Source organism: Rhodnius prolixus, unplaced genomic scaffold, assembly GCF_049639745.1.
Source record: "Rhodnius prolixus isolate KJV_2025 unplaced genomic scaffold, Rpr scaffold_5, whole genome shotgun sequence".
In the NCBI taxonomy this organism is placed as follows: Eukaryota; Metazoa; Arthropoda; class Insecta; order Hemiptera; family Reduviidae; genus Rhodnius; species Rhodnius prolixus.
In genome coordinates this window covers 2,724,335-2,744,204 of record NW_027411624.1, presented here as the reverse complement: position 1 = coordinate 2,744,204, position 19,870 = coordinate 2,724,335, and the positions used below count along the sequence as shown (strand labels likewise).

The following is a 19,870-nucleotide window of genomic DNA, read 5'->3' as shown; positions in this document are numbered from 1 at the left end:
TGTTTCTGTCTTAGTTTCAATTAAAAGGGAAATGATGCAATCGTGTCAGATTTGTGATCTTGTGAATTTTCCCTCGTATTTCCTCTCTGTCTTTGTGTGTGTGTGTAAGATCAGCGTGTATGAAACAGGAAATGCGCTGGAAGTTCCAGCTTTATATTTAAATTCGGGTATTGGGGGGATCCAGCAGTAAAACGTTTCGATAAAACGGAAATGTCACTTATCCAATCGATTTTTTTTCCCCATATATATTTGTAGACTTTTCCTGAAAACGGCTACAGCTATTTTATTTAAAATTAGTATACTCCATTGCTTACTTAATAATAATAAGATTTTCTTTTGAGATATCCCAGAGGAATAGTGGGGACGGTAAGGAATCTATGCCGTCATGCTTCCTTGTATAGACTCGTGTTATCCCAGCGAATATTGAAATTAAACTATATTTTTAGTACTAGCAGTGAGTTTCCAAAAACTTGAAATTAGCATAAATTGTGGACATCAGATTTTCTTTGGAGATGCATTTTTCCAAGTAAGTAAAGTAAAGTAATCGCCTATTTTTTCAGGCGGGGGCTTAACGTCCAACTACTAAATTAGGTGTCGTGGACGGAGGCGACTAGCAAACGTACTTTACTATTTCTCATATTAACCATTAAATAAAATCCTAAGTCCTAGACACCGGGAATCTAACCCACTAAACCAACATCTTAGCTTTGCAGGTCTCATTTTTCCAAGTAAAGAGCCCTGAGTATGGGTTTTGAGCGGATTACGGGTCCTAATACTTTGTTGTAGAGAGGTTTCTTGTTCGCTAATCCTAATAATATAATCCTAGGGTGGTACTGAAAGCTCCCTTGTCATTTACCTTTCCATTGATAAAAATATTTGATAATTAATGGGTAAAGGTAAATAAAAGAAGTAAGCCTAGCTAAGTCACTGTTAAGCCTTATCAATGAATTCATCCCGCGCACTTGAGATGGATGCTGTGACGGTCCTGATCTCCATTCAAAATGTCCTCCCCCATTAAGTTCGCGCATTGAATATAAATGAGAGAATTTAGTCAAAAGAAAAATTCTACAATCTCTCCTCAGAATCCTCAACTTTTTCCATCAATGATATTACTAGTATATACTTTTTTAGAAGGAAAAAACTGAAAATTAGATCTTCTCCTAAGTAAAACCTCCAACTCCATCAAAGTCTTTATAAGGATAAGATGGGATTAAAAGGGTGAACCGCCATTATCTAGGCATACTAAACGTTTGGCATGTCTCTAGGCTAGTCTCTGGATTATTGATAACATTGATGTCCAGATAAATAGGGCAATCAATCTAGTAGAATCCAGTATCCGTTCACGCCTAACCTGGCTGCGTCATGTACCCCAGACCGGAAGGACTGTTCCCATCCGCAGTTCTGTAAACCATCCCTCCATTTCCTTTCCCCCCTGAAAGATAAACTCGCTTCTTTTCCAGTTTTCCCTTCGTTTTGATCCCTAGTTTTGGGGACTCTCTCTGTGGAGATCTGGGATTTAGTAAACTAAATCTTGTTTTTTTTTTCCTATTTAGGATCCCAGCAAAAATCTGGGCCACATTTATTTTTTTTCAGAACATAAAATAAAAATTCAAACACCCCCCTCTACATTAGATCTTAAATAAAATTTGTTACCCTGTCTAACTTAAAAAAAGAGAATAAAACTAGATAATATTCTCAAATTATCTTTATTTATTACTTTATGAATAATTTATTCCCATTTAGAACACGACAAATTTATGCACGCAACACCTGTTGGTGTGGTTCAATAATTGAACATCACATTAGGATCGTTTATTCCTTAGGGAATCACTTAAAGCTGGATGCAATATTTTAAGGTCATTATGCAGTTTATCCCCCCCTAAGTCAGAGGACCAGCCAAAGTGCTCTATATAGACCCCCCAGGGGTTTATTTAACAAAAGTAGGGGGGTCGATCTGAGTCGGGGTGTCGATTGACGGGGTCTTATTTATAATTACTTATTATTTAATAAATATTAAGGTATTTAAATTTTCAACATTAAGATATTTTTCATAAAACTATTGTTACACAATGTAAAATTACTTTAATAATTTTTTTTTTAATCTTTTATTGTAATTTACCACTGCAACAGTTGTAGCAATAAGCAAATATGGTAAAAGAAAAAAGAAATAGAAGAAAATCACGAGTGGAGAAGGCACCCAGTGCTGCCACTCCAGTAACGTGCTTTGCTCTCACGATAAGAGTAGATCACGAGGTCATCTTCTCTTCAATCTCCATAGAGGAGATTACCTGGCTATGTGGAGGAAGTTAGAGGTGTTCAATGAGAGGGAGCTGCTGTAGAGTGGAATGAAATTTGAAGAAACGAGTGTTATCAAGAACCTGTAATGAAAGGGATTTTGAAGGATCATTATCCATAATGATATCATTATCCACACTATCCATAGTGTGAGGTTAGATACAGAGAACGGAGCGTTAGGTAGTTTTCTGGAGTATTTTTGGACTGTAATGTCCCTGGAGTCGTGGTGAGCTGGAACGCTTTTAATCGAAACCCATACTTCGATGCCGTATTACCAAATGGGTCGCAGTAACAGTAGATACAAGAGTCTTTTGTTATGAAGGTTAAGTTTCGAACGTATATCAAATAGTCTGGCGAGAAGTTTTGTAGCGTTGGTTAGTTTCTTGTCTTTTCGAGTCTAGTCTAGGGGATTCCATGTCAACCGTTTGCTTCTAGGTACAGTCTAAGGTAGGTAGGATTTTAATAAATGTTTAAAATCATAAAATAAATTGTAGAAACACAGAGTACCTAATAGATAGTTTTATTTTTAATTAACTGAAAATTACTTTTATGGGGGGTCCGATGGAGAGTTCGGAAAATTATATAGGGGGTCCATGATCAATAAAAGTTTGGCGACCCCTGCCCTAAGTGAAGGTAGTAATCTCTTTCTCTTCCTTTTTGTCCCTCAAAAGTTCAGTCTTTGAAACCGGTAGTTGATCAACAACATTCGACCATCGTCCCTCTCTCTCTGTAGTAGATCAGTTTATTGAGTACCCAAATTATTTGATCATTCTGTAATTAATTTAAGTATCAATGTAGAAGAGATAAAATTCGGATGAAAAGATAGTAAAAGTGGATTGGCATGTGAAGGAGGTATCACTTCCGGTTAAACCATTTTTCGTATTAGTTATTCAATGTTGTTCGTTTCTCTGTTGTAGTAATGTAAAAATCTCTCGTTATTCTGCAGTAATTAATACCAAATCATTAAACATACTCTTTAACAAAAACTTACAGTTTAAAATGTTAAGTATAAGGGTTGATTAAACGCCAAAAGGTACACAAATCAGCAAGTACCCATCATTTCATTTATACTTCATTGATATTATTTTAAGTAATTTTACTACATTAATTTTCATTAATATTTTTTTGAATTTATTAGATGTTTCACAGACCCTTATGCTGGCCATTTTAATCTACAAAATATTTGTTCAAGTAGAACACCATTTAACTTAGATTGACTGTAATATCTAATCAACAAACTATTAATCACAGGTTAAAAAGAAAAACTTTATTAAAAAAAAAAAATATGAGGCTAGAAAATTCAAAAACTTTTTAAAAAAAATGCTTACACCAACATTCATCAATGATTTCATTTATTTATTTTTATTTTTAAATAAAAATCGTCGGTTTAAGTTCATTCTTCGATTAAAGTAATTGTTATTTTATGAAGTAGTCAAACGTTTATAATAATAGGTAATAATTATCTGGCTTTATCGCAAATAATATAGTTTTCTTCAATTACATTCTCAATCTAGGTATTCTTCCCACAGTGTTATATGTTTGGAATATAAGATAAATAAGATATGCATATTTTTATGACAGCTAACATAATTATTCCAGTATTTTACTATAAGTAAAATTAGAGGGACTACATTAAATTACAATTGAGAAATGAATAATTATTGTTGAATAATTTACTTGATATTACCTACGCGTTATTTGTGCTCACAAATACTTCGGAAAGACGAATTCTAGACTGAAATATTGTTTTAAATCCGTGATTCAAATTTAAATAGTAGCCGACTCTACCTTAGTCTTTTTCTACTTTAACGTGCATGAACATACTCGTACATACATGTGACTACTCAGAATAAAAAGCATAATAAAGATAAATCAGAAGAATAATTTGGAATAAAGCTAAAATAAAGTACCTATTTAATTATGAAGATATAATATACATTTTATCATAATTATAACAAAAAAATAAAATATGAATGAACAAAGGGAAGGGATTAGCTATGCGGTTAGCGTATTGGATTCCCACGTGGAGGTTCCGGGTTCGAATCCAGCTGCAGACCCTTAGATTTTCTCTTTCTAAGAGCTTCTTACAGCTCACAGTGTTGTCTGTAACGAGAGAACACTGTCCGGAGGCCGGCAGTGCACTGAAAAAAGCTCCGGGCGCCAATAACCTTAGATGTTGACGCGACTTAAATCATAAAAAAAAAGAAAAAGAAAATGAATGAACTGGCCAGCATAAGGGTCTGTGAAACATCTAATAAATTCAAAAAAATATTAATGAAAATTAATGTAGTAAAATTACTTAAAATAATATCAATGAAGTATAAATGAAATGATGGGTACTTGCTGATTTGTGTACCTTTTGGCGTTTAATCAACCCTTATACTTAACATTTTAAACTGTAAGTTTTTGTTAAAGAGATTTTTGTACCTTTTAGATAGATTTTCCTTTTGTATGTTTTGCAAAGTTACATATCTGCTTTACAGATTTTTTTAAAATTGGGAATAATAAATTTTAATTTTATCATTATAACCTGAAAAGATGTTAAGTCGGAGTTACTACCACTGGAGAGATCTTTTTAAAGAATGATTACAGTTGCGGTCCCCCAAACCATCCTCAATAACAATTTTTTTGAGAAAGCGTTTTGAATAAAATAAAAAGGTAATTTGTACGTAAATAGCAAAATTAAACTGCGATTTCAGTACTTCCCTTTAAGAGGAGTAAGAGAAATAAACTGCGATTACAGTACTTCTCCCTAAAAGGCGAAGAGGCAAAAATTTTGAATCGAACGACAATTCATTGATGTAAATCGGTTCACTCATTGATCATTTTAACGATTGCAGTACTTCCTCTTAGTAGGTGTAAGAGCATGATGGCACTTCACAGCCACGTAGAGGAGCATTAACCACTTCTTCTTGCTAAATTTTATCAAAATCGGACTAAGCGTTATAGAAATATTGGTAATAATAGTTTTAGAAAGGGCCTAACTTGGGTGGGGCAAACTCCCCTCCTTATGAGGCACAGCGTCGAGACTTTAAAAGTGCAAATCTGTACAAAATTTCGATTCGAATGACACTTCATTCATGAAAATCGGTTCACGTTTCGATAATTTGAAACGATTGCTATACTTCCCCTTAACAAGTGTAAGAGCAGATCGTCGCTTTAATGTTACGTAGGGGAGCCCTAACCCTGTCATCCTACCAAATTTTATCAAAATCGGGCTAAGATTTACAGAGTAATTAATGATAATAATTTTGGAGGGGCCTTACATAAAGGGGGCTAACTCCTCTCCCTTTCCATGTACAGCGTCGAGACCCCCAAAAGGCACATCTACATAACATTCCGACTCGAATGATACCTCATTCATGAAAATTGGTTCTCGCGTTTAGGCGCTACGTTGTTTACAAAAAAGGTAACAACAACAACAACAATAACAAGAAGAAGAAGAACAAGAACAAGAACAATTTTTGAAAATGCCGTTTTTGCACATTTTCGGCAACTTTTTTCTCAAAATCTATTAGATCTAGGTTGGTGCAAAAAAATTACAGTTATAAAGGAGGATTTGCCCTACATTATAAAGAAAATTTGGGAATTTTATCTTTTATAGAAAAAGAGAAAAAAATTGTCAAAGTTGGGAGTTTTTCAACGTTACGCTTTTTTGTGCAGTTTTTGACGATCAACCCTTATACAACTGTCCTACCGGACAGTTTTAATTATTGAATCTACATCATTTCTGTTTAGTCCTTTTCTATCACTTAATCATTTTAAATAAACATTTCCGTTTCCTGTTTTTATCAAGATCACGTAATGCACGTGATCACATCTGTGACGTAACACATGTGAATCCATTTATTATTGGAGCCCCACGCTCTAGAGAAAACCATTGGTCATTTTCTCACCGTTCTAATCTGTCATCCTAATATAGGTTAACTGCTATTTATTGGCCTGATCGTACAATATATCTACTGTGGACATGGCTTAATAATGGGCGACCTCATGTCTAGACATTGAGCTAAATACTCTTAAAAGGAGGAGGGGCCCCTCCATAATCATCCATCTTTTTTTTCCCCGCCCACCAGATCCAAACCCAAGTTGAAGTAGGCCATAAACATTCAATCTCCCCCCCCCCAACTCTGACACATTTAAAACCCTTTCTAGATCCCTTCAGGTGAAACATGGACCCTTCCTAAAAAATATATATATATATAACAAAAACACTTATCCGCACCGAGGTGGGATAAGGGAGGTTATAGCCGGTACTTTCAACTAAAGGCTCTTTCTTCCTAAACAAGGTTATAAATCTTAGGAAGTAAAAACGTGGGGGAGGTCCTACTCATCCCCTCCACCTCCACCTCCTCCTCCTCCTCTTGTACATCATGAAGTGTTTAGTTAGAGATAAGCAGGATTACTCTGTATCACGCTAGGATAACTACGGAGATGTTAAAGAAAACACGAAGCATTAAGCTTAAAGGAGAATCTTTCTTTTGCAATCTTTTTTCCTCTCTCCCCCCCAGTTTGTCTTCGTCCAGCCGCTTACGCTTTCCCATCGTGGAAATCTTAATGTATAAACTGGAAGAAAAGGAAAAAAAAAGAAAAATTGCTGGAAAAAATCTCCACCTTCCAAGTCGTCTTCCTTTTTTTATCCCTAAATGTTTAAGATTTTCTTTTTCCCCTCTGAAGTTTTCCCAAACTGGATTTTTCCAAGGAAAATCCAATTATGAAACTTTTTACAAAAAAGAAAATCAAATCTTCCACTTTACTGGCCGTGTTTTCTCTAATTATTTGTAAACGATTTCTTTTTTTAATGGAGAACCTTTTATTTAATTGTTTTAATTGTATGATCCGGATACCCACCAATGGGAGCTCCTGTTTAAGATGGATGCCTCTCTTGTCAAAGTGAAGAAGCCGCTATTGAAAGATGGATTCGAGGAATGATATTCCAGTAAATCTTACATCTGGACGTTTCGGAAACAATTGTCTTCTCATCTGGAGCAAAAAGATCTTCAGAACACACAAGATTTTACACAAAAAAAATAAAAACATGTTCCCTTTGAAGATGCTATTTTCGGAAAAGGAAAATCACTAAAAAACTACTGAAATCTCTTCAGTAAAAACTTAATTGTACTTCTGAATTAATGAAACAATATTTAGTTAATGGGAGGCCCACAGATTGCAGTCGTTCAAAGCTCAGTCAGAGGCATTGTTTTCTTAAAGTATTGTCTTGTTACTGAGCCTTGGAGTTGGTTGTCCAGTTACTGAGTAGCAGCAGCCTTGGAGTTGGCTGTCCTGTTACTGAGTAACAGCAGCCTTGGAGTTGGCGGTCCAGTTACTGAGTAGCAACAGTCTTGGAGTTGGCTGCACAGTTACTTAGTAACAGCAGCTTTGGAGTTGGCTGTCCTGTTACTGAGTAACAGCGGCTTTGGAGTTGGTTGTCCAGTTACTGAGTAGCAGCAGCCTTGGAGTTGGCTGTCCAGTTACTGAGTAGCAGCCGCCTTAGAGTTGGCTATCAGTTACTGAGTTCTGTTTACATCAATCATCTTCTTAGTAGGAGTTAAGGTGCCTTCATTTCTTTTACTGTTAGGTACATCCCTGGGGCTCCTGTTAATCACCTTTCCTTCAGAATATATTCAATACTTATTTACCAAGAAATAAAATTGAAAAGAATATTATTAATATTTTAAACACAGTCTTGTTATAATCTCGACATAGACCATACTCCACTGAGTTAAAGAGTCTTTGCATGGTCTAAAATGATTTGAATACAGAGAGAGAGAGAGAGAGAGAGAGTTCACAATAATATTGTTTGCCCAGTTTTCAGCAAAGTTTCAGCATTTGCAGAGGTAAAGTTGCAGACAGTAAAGTTACCTTTGTCTGAAAGTTACTGTAGTTGTCTTAGAGTTCTAGAACCTTAAATAATATTATACCCATACTTAGTTGCAAATAACTTTGTTACCTATTAACTGAAAACTGATTTAGGTCAATCAGTCAATTCTACTTCGTCTCCATGGTAACCTTATCATCTTCTTGTACTTATGTCAGTTTTTTTTTTTTAATTAATCTAATTTTAAAGCTGATTTCGTTGGAACCAATTGACAGGTTATTATCTAATAGCCAATCTTCACGCCTTCTTTTCTTGCAATTCAGATCTTCAATATCAACATGATTAGCTGATTCTCATCGATTTTTGGCTGAAAAGTGTTTGACGCTAAAATTTTAAACGTAGTTCAAATCAAATCAATCTTATAGTTACTTCGTCTAAATTAATTTTTAAAACATTAGACTTTATTAAAAGAAGTAATTCTATGTTTTAAGTAAAACTTATCTTAAATGACCCCTCTTTAGATCATCCTTTTCTTCAAAGAGAATAAGATGAGATTAGTCTTTTAGCCCAGATGCTGTAGCCAAAAGAATGGTGACAAAGGCTAGTAAATTGACGATAGACGATCTAAGAACGATGTAATTGAATGGCTGATCTCTGACAGGGCTGAATCAGAATTCTGACTAAAGAATGGACCCTAAACTGGGAATACAATATTTTGTGTAGCACAGTTTAGGTAATTCTATATTATCATGGTCAACTATGTCAAACATAAATCGTGCGCACTAGGATCTTTGCAACTTGAAAACTGGTAACAGCATTTTCGTACATCTCTTGTCGCAGCTTCTTGTTTTTGTCAGATCTTTTCCTGAAAGAAGATTAATGAGGTTCCGACCGATTGATTGACGGTGTATGGAAGTGACAGTGAGCAATTACAGTTGTAGCTGTCATCTTTGTACTATATATCCATCAATTAGTCCATTTTTAGCCTCCAGAAATTCTTCATCTAAGATATCTATCTGAGAAATTTGATATATGTATATATTGTTTTTCTTTATATGCCTCCAGTTTGTACATATTTATCATTGACGTGACCTTGTTAACAAAACTGATTACGTCATCAATCTTCTTTCTTTGTTTTTTTTTTATTGTGCACATTGTCATTGCCACTTTTTCGTCATAAAACTTAAATAATGTTGTTTGTTAGAAATTTTTATTAGTTTCTCGTCGGTATTAACAGCGTTTTCTATAAAGTACTTGGGCTATCCCAGCATTTTATAGGTGATACCATAAAACATTTATAGCCGCTAGTATTTTCTTTTATTAAATACCATAAAATGCTTGAATAACTCATTTCACTCTGTATACTCTCTTCTTCATGGTCTGTTGGATTTTTAAATTTATTTTTTTTTTTTTAGGCTGCCTTCAAATTCTGCTCACTGTTTGTTTCGGCGGCTGGGTGTCAACATTTCCAAAAAAAGAGAGATTGCATGAGAGTGCAATCTTAGAATTTCGTTTGGGCAGCACTGCCTCTTCGATATAAATCTGTAAATACCGTTTTGGATTTACTGCACGGAAATCGAAAACTCGGCTTCAACGAATTGGTTAGCATCTTTCCACGTTTTACCCATTTTGCTGGTCAATCCCGAAGGAGATCTAGGAGGTCATTGGCGCCTCGGTCAGCGTAGAGGATTGTCAGGAATTTTGTAGAAGAGGCGAGAGACAATTCGAAAGGATTAGGGCAATGAGAGATTGTGCTACATGTGCTACAAAAAGGGCTAGGAAGGTGGCGTGACTATTCTCGAAGGCAAACCAACCATCCTCCTCCCACACAATAGATCATGGGGGACTCTACCCATCATCATTGCAATACCTCGACCACCACGAAACCTTTCCTCAACTCTGGTGAGCCTGGAGACAGTATTCCAGCTGGCTGTGGCTCACGATCCCGTGGTCTATGTCACCCTATTTAAGGCCTAGAATGGTCACACTGGTCCAGCCTTGCCCAGCTCATGACTTACGGTTTCTCCGCACCCTCCTGGTTTCAGCTTGGGCTTACTACACCATTCCAAGTGAAGATGGTTTTCCGTACCAAGAGAGAATGTGCTACAGTAAGATTGGCCAATTACGAGTAAATCTCCACGTGTTGCCCATTTTACCGGTCAGTCCTGAAGGAGATCTAGGCCATTGGCGCCACAGTAGGCGTAGAGGAGTGTAAGGAATTTTGTAGAAGAGGCGAGAGACAATTCGAAAGGATTAGGGCAATGAGAGAATGTGCTACAGTAAGATTGGTCAATTAAATGGTCTGCATCTATCCTAAATTCACAGATTAAAGCAGCCTTACGATCGGGTGAATCTTGAGAAAGAGCATCTATCTACCTTTTCAATAGAAAGGTTTTGGTTGTTTTATGACGGCCAGATCAGTCTGTAGCACCTGGACTGCTCCAGCTGTACCCAATAGCTGTTTGTCGTGGTCGTCGGGATTTCCACTTGACTCTTCCGTTGCTCAATGCCATTCTCTGTTCTTGGCCCGCCAGACAACTAATACTATATTTCTACTAGGCCATTGTATTCAATACAATATGAACTAAGATATTGAATGCCAAAGAACTTCATTGTAATGGCAAAATGAGAAGTTATCCGAGAACTGGCTGTGGCACAGACCCATCCCCGTTTTTAGCGCCATGGAAGGTGGAAGTTAAGCCGTTTGGCAGACAATACCCAAGGAGTTGTGTGTTCCCCCTTCCACTTGGTGTCTCCTTTCTCATGCTGATCGCCCGTAATGCTCGACCAGTAGTACAAGCAACTCGATTGTCCTTTACACAATTGCTTATCGATTTTCATTTATTAAATGTGATAAGGGCGCCTTTCCTACAAATTACTTTTCTTTGTTGAACCTCTTGTCATCCCACCCTAAACAACTTTAATATAATTTATAATTTTGTTCTTTTTTATCTTTCAATTATGTTTGCTCGAATGTAATGTATAATTCTCTCGAGTTCGCAAAAGTGCTTCTTTTTTTTTTTAATAGTCTTGCGGGTGAATGTTCCAGATCGTATCTAAACGCAAAAAATCACTGGTAGATGCAATTTTATATTTCGCGGAAGTGCTAAGAGAGGGCGCCACAATAATGTTTAGTTCTAAATTTGTCCACCGGAAGTACTGTTTTTCCGATCAATTGTTTGGGTTTTTAAGTTGGCTCACAAAAATTACCCCAAAGATAAGGGCAAATTAGGGATTTTACACTTTTAAAGCTTCCAATATTTTGACTGCAGAGGGACGAATCATTGGGAGATTGGACGAAGCTGCCACCCGAAGAAGATTGGATGAAGCATTCGTCATCTGATTAATATATGATGGGGCAGATTGAAGTCAAAAGTCAAACACAGATAAGGGGTGACCAGGTGAAATGTTGCTGCTTGTAAGACTCAGAAATTTGGCATCCAGCCATTGGCAGCTGTTAGCTGCGAGCCTCTTTTAATTTGGAAGGACTACAAATTGTGGCACAGCTGGTTCTGTGTGTGTAAGAGAGAGGGTGAGAATTCCAACAGGCGGTTGCCTCTTCCAACTTGTCGATGTGCGCTTTGTGCTTCATGTGATTGGGACTTGGTCGACCTTCTTTTTTTTTCTTTTTAGGCTTTAATTGTTACTATAATTCTTGATTTTAAGGCGCGTCTACATCTGAGGTTGTGAAGGCGCCACGGAAGCCGAGCGGTTATAGGCTAGACCCGCAAAGCTAAGGTGTATTGTTGGTTTAGTGGGTCCGATTCCTGGTCTCTAGGCCTTGGATTTTATTTAATGTTTAATATGAGAGATTTATAGTAAAGTATGTTTGCTAGTCGCCTCCGTCCACGACACCCTAATTGGTAGTTGGACAACCACTGTATGAAATAATAAGCATTACTTTACATCTGAGGTTCTAGGCGTCCGGAACTTTTTCTGGTGCACTGCCGTCTTTCAGGCAGTGTTCTCTTGTTACACACAACACTGTCCATCACCAGACAGTGAGCTTTAAGAAGCGGCTAGGAAGAGAGATTCTAAGGGCCAACAGCTGGATTCGAACCCGTGCGACTCCAGTGCTCTATTATTTCATCCAACAGCATCACTATATTTGATCTTTTAAAGTAGCTATTTAAACTCTAAGACGACTTGAAATACTTAGAACGTGTACTTCATTCACTGTCAGATTGTTTGCTTGTTTCATCAACTGTGCAGAGACTCTTGTGAATATTAAGTTATTAAATTAAGTTCCATTATTTCTCAGACGATTTTGCTGTTTAAGCTCACCTAAATCTTGTCAAGAAGTTGCCTACAAAAGTGCCATTATTGAGGTCGAGTTCCAGTTATACTGGGACCCTTAAGCGAGTTTGCTATTCAAAATCATATGATAAAGACTTTTGGCTAGAGAATGTTAGCAATTAGTTTAGTTTGTGCGTGTATGGGTGAAGAATGTGCTCAGCATAGCACATGAATGGGAGATTTACTACTATTATACAGTGGACATCGGGCGTGTGTTAGTGAAACAATGTTAATTATTATCTCTCTTGTTCAGTGCATTGTTTAACCGCTACCAACTGTACTGCCGGCCCCGCCCACCGCTCTAACTGTTCTATTTTGGTAAAGGAAGTTGTACACATAATGTTTGCATTTAACTAAACTATCCGTTTGACGACATCGCTGTCTTCCGGCGAGGTTAATTCGGTACAGATTTCTCTAAGAATAATGTTTGGAAAATCTATTTTTTAACTTGTTGATTTTGTTTCATGATTAGTTTCAATTTCCTGAATAGTGCGAATGTAAATAGGCACCCACATTAGCCGAGCGGTTATAGGCTAGACCAGCAAAACTAAGGTGTATTGTTGGTTTAGTGGGTTCGATTCCCCTGTTCTAGGTCTTGGATTTTATTTAATGGTTAATATGAGAACTTTATAGTAAAGTATGTTAGGCGGCTATAGGCTAGACCCGCAAAGCTAAGATGTATTGTTGGTTTAGTGGGTTCGATTCCCCTGTTCTAGGTCTTGGATTTTATTTAATGGTTAATATGAGAACTTTATAGTAAAGTATGTTAGGCGGCTATAGGCTAGACCCGCAAAGCTAAGATGTATTGTTGGTTTAGTGGGTTCGATTCCCCTGTTCTAGGTCTTGGATTTAATTTAATGGTTAATATGAGAAATTTATAGTAAAGTATGTTAGGCGGCTATAGGCTAGACCCGCAAAGCTAAGATGTATTGTTGGTTTAGTGGGTTCGATTCCCCTGTTCTAGGTCTTGGATTTTATTTAATGGTTAATATGAGAACTTTATAGTAAAGTGTGTCAGGCGGTTATAGGCTAGACCCGCAAAGCTAAGATGTATTGTTGGTTTAGTGGGTTCGATTCCCCTGTTCTAGGTCTTGGATTATATTTAATGGTTAATAAAAGAAATTAACAGTAAAGTATGTTTGCTAGTCGCCTCCGTCCACGACACCTAATTGGTAGTTGGAGGTAAAGCCCGCCTATAAAAATAGGCGATTACTTTACATTACTTTTTTACTTTCTTTTTTAGTGCGAATGTAAAGTAACTACTGTGATGTAATAGCTCTTTCCGCTTCCTGCATTTAGGATCGTTTGTTCCATGTCCTTATTAATCCTGTCTCTTACCAAAGATCTAATATGAACACTTACATTACTCTGTTTCCCATTAAATGAATTTTCTTTCTTCAAACTACAACTTGGAAAAGTTATTGGGTTAGGTTAAAAGGAAAGACGGCTTAGGGCAATTAATAGGTCAGTTTCGACTAGATAAGATGTTGGGTGTAGATTAGGCTGTATAGTGAAGTGTCTATTCTCTGATATACTATAGTTTAGTTGCAAAGGTTCTTTGATGTTGCGCCCTTTTTCAAATATTTCTTAAAAAAAGCAAAGACTACATTCAATCAAGTTCTACTTTCTTACTTCACGCAAGTCGTTTTTATGTTTTTAAATTTAAAAAATATCTAGCAACTTTGTATTTCCGGTTCCGGAAGTGCTCCGGAAGAGTAAAATATGCGACTGTTTAACCACAATACACTGGACATACTTCACGACTTCCGGAAAGAAGAATGATGCAACATAAGCTAAGAGATATGAAACATAACTCTAGATTAGTTACTCAAGCCAAATTAATTACAGAACAGGCACTAATTACGTTCGAGTCAAAATCAATTGATCGAAATTGACATCGAAACTAAGTCTGCCATTTTTTTTTTTTTAAACTAATTTTTCCGAAAACACATCTACAAGAACCCATCAGGACGCCGGAAATGACGTTGGTCCCCGCGATCTTTTATCTCAATCCAAACCTTCCTTCCAACCTCCAGAGAGTTCCAGCGTTGGCTGGTCCCTCTCAACATGCCTCCCCTGGATTGTGGCGCTGGATTCATCAGGATTCAGCGCACAGACTGTGTCCAGCTCAATGTAGAACACATTTACATCCATTTGTAGGCCAAAAGGTTTTACATATTATAAATAAATAAAATAAAAATAAGATACCACATTTACGAGTACATGTTGTGGCTGTGTACAGGTTGTAAATAAATAATGTTATTTTTGATGACAGGTATCTCGTACATTTTTTACATTGCTTACATCTGAATACATTTTTTCCTGAAAATAATTTTACTGACTTTTTCCAACGTTTTTGAAGTTTTCCCACAACTAGGACATAATTTAGCTTCAGAACTCTAGAAAGGTTTTAGACCCACTGCTTTTTGAAATAAAATTGACCTTATAATAGAATATTTCACCAAATAAACCTGTTAAAAAAGCGATAAAAATAAAGCCCCCAGATACGTAGGTCGGAGCTGCAAGTTCAAACATGTTCAACCTGCCGACGAGTATTTTAGTTAAAGCAGGTCAAGAGGGCTTCTCCCCGGGGCGGCGCACAGTGGGAGTTGAAAATAGTGTTTGCGTCTTCTGGCCTTGATCCTGGATTAAAAACTTTGATAAATGTTTCTACCATCAGGTTTCAACCAGGACACTAGCGCTGTAGGTCAGTTCTGTTTCGTTCTAACACATTGATCCTGTCTACACTTTCCCAGCTTTTAGTTCCAGCCGCTGCTAATAGATAGTGCGGGCATCTCTGTTTTACCTTGTTCATTGTAAAGAGTGTATATTTCTGAAAATTTTTTGGTTATCAAGTCCCTTGAATCTGAAAGAGTGATTTCTAGATATCGGTCACTCTTTCTCTCCCCCTCCAACTCTCTGGGAATTTTTTATTCAAATAGACATGGATGGCATCTTTCAAAAATTTAAATGTTTGAAGAATTCTCTAGATCAACACGAGGCCCGGAAATTGAATTTAAAAACATTTCAAAAACCAAGAACATAGTTATCTAAATAACCACGCACAAAGAAACTATGAAACAATCAATTCTCTTACAAAATTTGTGGCTCCCTTTCGTTCATTAAGTCCTTAAGTTTTAATTCCTTTTATGATTCAAAAATCGTATTGGAGATTGCAATTTCAAAATTCCAATTCTTGTTTTTTTGCTTTGTTCTTGAAAATGAACTTAGATTTCACCTCTATGGCGGTCAACTTCCTTCTGTTGTTAAGTTTTCTCTGTGAAAATGTTGATAATAGATGGTTGTGTCCTAAACGAACTGACAAACAAAACGAAGTAGTCTCTCTTTCTCATTGCTATTGTTTATCGTCACGCGAAGTAGTCTCAACTTCCTTTCAGCTATCTCAACGTCCTCTCACCCTCAAGATACTTACTTCCTTTAGAGATATTCAGATGTAAGTTCAATTTTTTTTTTAATGTAATATCCGTTAAATACCAGAACCTGACTCACAGACAGACATCTACACAGAACCGGAAGCTATTAAGATGAAATTTGGTTACGAGATACCTTTTCACTCGAAATGGAGGACTTTTTTTTTAACAAATATGGTGTGAACCACTCACACGACATCCTCTTACCGCAGTTGACGTAATTAAATCTTCTTGTAACTTAGAATTTTTACTAAAATGACCATTTTCTACCAATCGATAATCGGAAAGAAAATCGCTAAAAACTAAGAAAAATCTATTCGGTGGAGTGGGCACTTCCGGTTACCTAATTTTATTCGAAACAATTATCGATACATATCTAATCAATAATAGGTATTGGGTAATAAGTACTTACATTATTTTTTAAAATGTGCATTTATTGGTGAGCCAAACCACAACCTCGTTTCAATAGAGTCTCTAATCGTATATAATCGAAAAAAGAATAAAAATCGATTTAGTAAAGGAGCACTTTACCTTATTATCTTACCTTATATCTTACATTTAGCTTACATTTACTGTACTAATGACAGACCCCGCAGGGAGTGTCTGTTGCATGCAGCTTCCCGGGAGTTGCAATTCCCTCGGGTTCCTAGCACAGTATTCCATGCATTTGCCTTGTACAATAGGGACTCAATACACCTACACTAGTACATACACTAGACAACCCCAGGACAGGGATGGCGAATCTTTTTGAGACGTGGGTCAAATTTTGTTCATTTTTTTTTTTTTTTTTAGTACTAGCTCTTGGGTCACTAATGCCCATTTGCACAAGAGTTAAAACTAAACTAAACATCTTTAAAATTCAATTGGCTTAACGGGTAAAACGGGACGAAACAAGTGCTATGGAAGTCTCTTTTTACAAACTTAACTGAACAAAACCTGAACAAATGTGTGTTTTATCTGAAGAAAAATCTAAATATGGTTATTTGCTTTGGGTTGTCGCTTTTTTTTTAACAAACAAAATATGAGTAAAATTATACATTTTATTTGATATTTTGTAAACACTTTTGCTTTATTTAAAATACTACAAAAAGCATTTGTCATCATTTGCGTTTTTGAACTGTAATGATCAAACTAAAGGTTATAGATAGCATTTAAATTGCTTTTGTGTCAATGCGTGATTGAAAAAAATACAGATAGAATATAAGTTATCCACCATAATTAGCAAAATCTAAATCAACCCGCGTAAATAAACAAATAGTTGCCTAGCAATTGTGTGGGTCAGTGAAAAAGCTTGCGCGGGTCAGTGTCTGACCCGCGGGTCATAGGTTCGCCATCACTGCCCTAGGATATACATATGTTCAAAGGAGTAAACCCTTTGAAACCAAGGTCTTCTATTGTTTCTGCAGTTGGGCTTAGGGGCCGACAACCCTACCGTGCAATACCTTAATACTTTTCGAAAACCTCAATTGGAAAATTAAGGAGGCTGTAGCCCTTCAAGGGATGTGATACCAAGAAATTAAAGAAAAGAATGGCGGACGTTATTTTGTCTTTATTTTTTATACTTTTTAAATTCAGTACTTTTACTTGGATAATTGAATTTTTTTAGGCTTGTTACAATTAATAGCTGACCTTGTAACTGGAGTGGAAAAGAATGAGTGGAGGGGACATCATTTCCCCTCCTTAATTCGTGAGGACAGTTAGACTTAGATGCGCACTTCTCAACTAAACCAGGATTACCTTACAGTTCATGCGCAGCGTTAAAGTCTCCAGTGTTCTGTGCCATTTAGATTTCCCTCTTTTTTTTAAAGAATAAATTACCAAAAGAAGGGTGAAGACAAATAGTGTACTTGCGCGATTAGAAGTGTGTCCATCCCGGGTGAAGTCATGATATGCCGCCAGAGATGTGCTCCCTGTGTCCGCTCAAAAGAGTCGGTCATTCTCAGTCCAAGAAGTTGGTGCGTTTCCATTCAATAGTGGACACGTTCTCGCTCACCGAGTATACGTCCAGCTCAGCGCAACGGGTAAGTTCTACAATTATTTATCTATTTCTGTTTTGTACAGCTTCTTTTTTTTAATGTCTTCCTTTTCCAGACCATTAAGACCACCATCAATCTAAATTCCATCTAAGGCTACAATTTATTTTGAACATGATGCCTCTTTCAGTTCGGTAATTCCAATCTACCTGTTGCTATCTGGATTTAGGTGCATTCTTTTCTCCTTTTAGAGCAAGGCACTGGCGGTCACTGAGACCTCACAAAGGGCATTGCCAAAAGTTTCTTAGTCCAAATATAAAGCCTCTTGTTGAAAACAATTTTTCTGGCTCATAGAACTTAATATTTTCTTCTCAAGGTCAAACATCGTAATTTGCATGATCGTAATTTCATTTACTAACTACAGTAATATTATTATTGCCAATTATTCTACCTTTTTATCGTGAAAGGAATATCTCTGGTTATTTCCAGACCTAGACTTCGAATCCTACTATCTCTCAGAAGGTTCTATTGGTCTGTTGGTAGTTCGGCGTATAGGAGCATTAAAACTGTGCTTTTGTGGTAAGATTTAGTCCCCATTCATGCGTATGACAAGTCCTGGGTTTCATTCTTATGGGCATCATCAGAACTCGTGTAAAAAAAAAGAAGCACACTTTTCCTCACTTCTACCATAAATAACTTAAGGATATTCAAATTAATTTCATTACAAAAAAATTGTAGCTGGTGGGGCGGCGATTGATAATTAGATAATAAAGCGTGGCTTTGTAAATGGGGAGATCCCCAGTTCAAAACCCGCGTTTGACTACTTTTTATTTGTTAGAAGAAAATTGTTTATAGTAAAGTATGAGCTTCTGCCTCCCGTCCACGACACCTAATTGGTAGTTGGACGTTAAGCCAAGCCTGAGAAAATAGGCGATTACTTTACTTTTTACTGTAGCTTTTATTTTCAAAGTGCTTCACTAAAAAATTCAGTACTTGAATTTTCCTCCAACTTGCGCTTGTTTTTTTTTTTTTTTTTAAGAGGAAAAGTCTGCTTAAATCTTGCGCTCAATCTTGGATATAAGCACACCATTGGGGGAAGTGTAAGCAGGCGGGATCAATGCCCCACCTGTTTCCAGACCACTAGAAAGCAGGCTCTGGTTTGGATAACAAATTCTCTTCTTGTCTTCGGTGATTCTCCTCCGTTTGGAGCTAAGTACTTCACATTTGTCTATCCCATCCTCGAACATCTCGTTCTGCGGTCTCTCTCACTCTCCTTCTTTCAACGAGTGCTGCTAGACTTGCAAATAAAACTGGCAGAGTCGTTGAGATTTTGAAGTTAGAATGGATGATTTCTTATGCAGAGAGAGGATGTAGAGATGCCCCTGTTCTGGGCATTGGAACAGAGGAGGGGTGGGGGAGAGATCATTTGAATATTAGACTAGCATTCTCATTTTACCTCTCATTCTATCATTCAGTCAGCTGGGTATCATTGCCGTCATAAAACCAGGCTTGCCAACTCACTTCTGTAAATCTTTATTTTTCGTTCAGCTTTTTTTTTGCCTTTCAAGCTAAGGTGGATTATACTTTCCAGTTAAGCTTTCAAACAATAAAGCTGAACCAGGTTTGTTGGTTAAATCTTTCATGACTACTCGCATGACTTTCTCTTTCTGCAGCTTACAAAGTTCTCTTGAATCTTGAACACATGGTAATTGGCTTTAATCTACTTTCTTTATAAATAAATGAACTTTTTTTTAAAAGAGGGCTTAATAGCCTGTGACTGAGTGGCCCAAGGATGTAAAGCTGAAAAGATGAAACCTTTTTCTATCCTCGGGTAAGAATACTAAATCTATAGAGTGTCCTAGATGTCACGTAAGAAAAGAATAAAGCGGTGTGACTTTACATGGCCGGAAATCAGAACAGAATAATACCGTCTTAGTAGCATTGCACTCACTAAGTGGGTAACGTAATACATTATTGTAAAACTATAGTGAGGTTACTATGTGTGTTAAAGGATCTAGTAATGTATATCGCACTATAATGTGGCTAAATAAATCCCT

The 19,870-nt window shown here is 36.7% G+C and overlaps 1 protein-coding gene across 9 annotated transcripts in view; it reads left to right on the top strand.

Annotated features, from left to right (window-relative positions):
- Positions 1 to 19,870, top strand: part of dlg1 (MAGUK family member discs large 1) — a 775,373-nt gene that overhangs the window by 498,088 nt on the left and 257,415 nt on the right. For 2 of the 9 annotated variants that reach the window (XM_074136773.1, XM_074136776.1), the window contains exon 2: positions 17,447 to 17,861. The exons of the other annotated variants lie outside the window; for them this stretch is intronic. In XM_074136773.1, coding sequence (XP_073992874.1) covers positions 17,730 to 17,861 — 132 coding nt within the window. In that variant the 5' untranslated portion in view covers positions 17,447 to 17,729. The remainder of the gene's footprint in view (positions 1 to 17,446; positions 17,862 to 19,870) is intronic. 9 annotated transcript variants of the gene reach the window in all.